Source organism: Colias croceus, chromosome Z, assembly GCF_905220415.1.
Source record: "Colias croceus chromosome Z, ilColCroc2.1".
NCBI classification, from domain to species: Eukaryota; Metazoa; Arthropoda; class Insecta; order Lepidoptera; family Pieridae; genus Colias; species Colias croceus.
Genome location: NC_059568.1, coordinates 15,188,265 through 15,191,500, shown reverse-complemented (window position 1 = coordinate 15,191,500; position 3,236 = coordinate 15,188,265). Strand labels below are relative to the sequence as shown.

The 3,236-nt window shown below is 29.4% G+C and overlaps 1 protein-coding gene across 1 annotated transcript; it reads right to left on the bottom strand.

Moving 5' to 3' along the window:
• Positions 1-629: 629 nt before the first annotated feature.
• LOC123705371 lies at positions 630-2,924 on the bottom strand. The gene is made up of 2 exons (XM_045654117.1): positions 2,690-2,924; positions 630-2,345 (listed from the first exon to the last, which is right to left on the bottom strand). The coding sequence occupies exons 1-2, from the start codon at positions 2,820-2,822 to the stop codon at positions 1,933-1,935; spliced, it is 546 nt and encodes a 181-aa protein (XP_045510073.1). The 5' UTR covers positions 2,823-2,924; the 3' UTR covers positions 630-1,932.
• Between the last annotated feature and the right edge of the window lie 312 nt (positions 2,925-3,236).

Genomic DNA, 3,236 nt, shown 5'->3' with positions numbered 1-3,236 from the left:
AGACTGTATAAAATTGTCTGTATAAAATTGTCTGTTGTCCAGTTTTCCAAAACATAAAATCAAACTGTTAGACTGTATAAAAGTGTCTGTATAAAATTGTCTGTTGTCCAGATTTCCAAAACATAAAATCAAACTGTTAGACTGTATAAAAGTGTCTGTATAAAATTGTCTGTTGTCCAGGTTTCACGCAAAAGATACAGGAAGGATTTTTGTGAAACTATTCCATATATAGCTTTTATTTTTAACAATTTAGGTAATTTTAATATACGCAATCACGGGCATAGATAGTCAAAAAAGCAGGATAAAACGTTTAGAAAATAGTTTTTGATCTACTCTCAGATCTACTGAATATACACAATCTCATACAAATAGATCGAGCTGTTTCGAAGCAGTTTATAGTTACATAATATGAATTATAATTTTTATTCCTGAGTTGTCTTACTAAGAGTAAGACTCATAATTGAAAAGTAGATATTTTGTGTTTACTCAGCACATTTGAATTGTTACATTGTATGGGCATAGATTTGATCAAATATCTGGATAAAACATGTTTAAATACAACAGCACAACATTCGCAATTCATGAATTAAGAATCAAAGTAGGTTATTGAAATTACAAAACACAAACACTATTATTTACTATTATACTTTTATTTTCTTCATCTCAAAACTTAAAGTCATATTGCTTATGAACACTTATTCTACACGCAACATTGTTAGGAAAATGTTTTTCACTTGAAAAAAAAAATTGCAACATACATGTTACATATTGATGTAATTTGAAATATAATATATGTGAAATCTATTTAATGAAACAAAATTTAATTAAATACATGAAAAACCGTTATATCAATTGATATACATACATATGTAAATAACAGCCAATTTAATCGTCATTAATGTAATTTTAACGGGCACAATCTACTAGAAAGAGTATGTATAATTATTTATCTTATGGCAATACAGGCACAGCCTTATAATTTTATTGTACTACCGAAAAATAGAGATCCCTACAACTTATGATTACGTAAGGCTTTTTAATGCTCAGTAACTTGAGATTCTTTTCAAGGCCCAACTACAAAATTTCTGCTCAATTTCAACACATTACTTTCTTGATAATATGATCTACAATGCTCGTAAATCATATATATTTATGTTCTATTTTTCTTACCATTTCATAATACAATTAATCATAGAGTGGTACATTTCTGTTTTAAATGTTACCCATTTCTATGCAAACATTTATCTTTGCAGTTATTTTAATGATCATTATTTTACGTCTGATTTTTCAATCCTTGGTTAAAACTTATTCATTGAATATAATGTATTAAACTACCATTTCAAAAATTGTCTGTATTTGACAGTTGACAGGTGACATTTTAAAATGTACGTGTAATACTTTATTGGATGGATAAATTTTAACCAAGGATCGAAAAATCAACCCCTAAAGTATCTAACTGGCCACAAATCGCTACAAGTCATTTCAAAACACTATTTAACCCACTTAAATGTATACAGCCCTAAAAATATTATCAAAGGATAAAATGTACCATCAATACTGAAAAGCTATTGAATAAACCATAATATATCTTATACTTAACCTAGTGATAACTAAGAGATCTGTACAATATTACTGATGTATTAACTGCACCATTTTCAAATTTTCAATGAGATATTTCTTAAAATAATAGCCAACAACTGTGAAAAGTTCCAATATACTAAGAATGCGAGATTCATTTCAGATATGGTTTTATATGGAATCAGAAACATGTGTAAAAATTTATCAGAAATCTTATAAAATATAGACTGTACAAGCTATTTGATTAAAAAGTATATATATGTAACAGTAATTCACATACTGTACATTTCGCAGTGCTATTCATCACATTGTTACTAGATACCCCGTATAGAGTAAACATCAGCGTTTACAATCTTATGATTGTATGTTCTTGTGACTGAACATGGAGTGAATATAAGGAGGGACCATGGGTGGAACTGACGTCGTCGCTTCAGGAATAGGTTCTTTCTCTTTATTGTTCTTTGTTTTTCTGAACTGGAAGCCATTTTTTCGAAGAATCTTCCTCAATGTTTCCCTGGACCCTTTAAAATTTATTTCTTCTTTCAATATCTGTAGTAGCTTGTTTATTGTAGGCACTTCCTTTTTGAAAGCGTAAAATTCGTGAATCTTTCTACGTATCACTTGTAGGTCATATTCATCAACCTCTATTTTGCCTTTTGTCCGCACACGTTTCTTAGGAGTCTTTTTTAAAGTTTCTGGATCTAATAGACCTTGTTCTACCAGCCTAGCTTCTTTGACTATGTTTAATACTGTGCGTTCTGACACACCTATAAAACAAATACTGTTTTAATTTTTTTGCAGAATTCACATTGCGAAAAAATAGCAATCTAGTCACACAACAAAGCTAATAATAAAGATAAAATAATTAATATTAATAAGATTTGTTATCATACAATGTATTTTTTAGGACTAGCAGCAATTAGCAAAAATAGTACATAGTCTAATCCTTGATTATTTGCAATATTTATGTAAGATACATTTAATAAAAATATTCTGGTAGTCAATTATGAGTCCGTGAAAGTATAAAAAAATAATATATATAATAAAAAGGCATAGAATTTGCAAAGTATTTCAGACAAGAAACTTTATAATATAAATTAATTATACGTACCAGTCGCGGCCGATACTCTTACATACACTTTATTGAGAGGAATAATAGGAACTTGCATTCGTTTTTCTTCGTCCATAAATTCTTTTACTTTTAATATTATTTCACGTACTTCACTAGTTATATTTTTCGGCATTTTGCCTATTATGTTTATACTTCACAAACAAAACAAATTGAAAATACATATGGCGGACATCGCTAAATGCCATTTCGGGATTCGGGAGTGGACAGATAACAGAAATAAGAATGTCAAAGTCGCAGAATATTGTGTCTATGGTAAATAAGTACGTATAATTATTGGTGTACCTTCTTGGTGTGCACAGTGTACTATATTGTGTTATTTAGAACAGTGTGTTGAAATTTGAATTTGTAAGGGAAATGAAAATATTAATTAAATTTTCTGATCATTGTAATTGGATTTCGTTTAAAACTAACTGCTTTAAGAAGGCTTCAAGCCAGACCTAGGGTGCGCACCACGTGCGCACCTAAACACACATAAACCACAGGTAGCCAATCACATAGCCCATACATTTTTGACATTCTGTTAAAA

Excerpts from the sequence above, each read along its gene's own strand:
- LOC123705371 (XM_045654117.1), bottom strand. The coding sequence starts at position 2,822 with ATGCCGAAAAATATAACTAGTGAAGTACGTGAAATAATATTAAAAGTA. Across the intron at positions 2,346-2,689 it reads AAGAGTATCGGCCGCGACTG|GTGTGTCAGAACGCACAGTA; the intron begins GTACGTATAATT and ends TTTGTTTTATAG.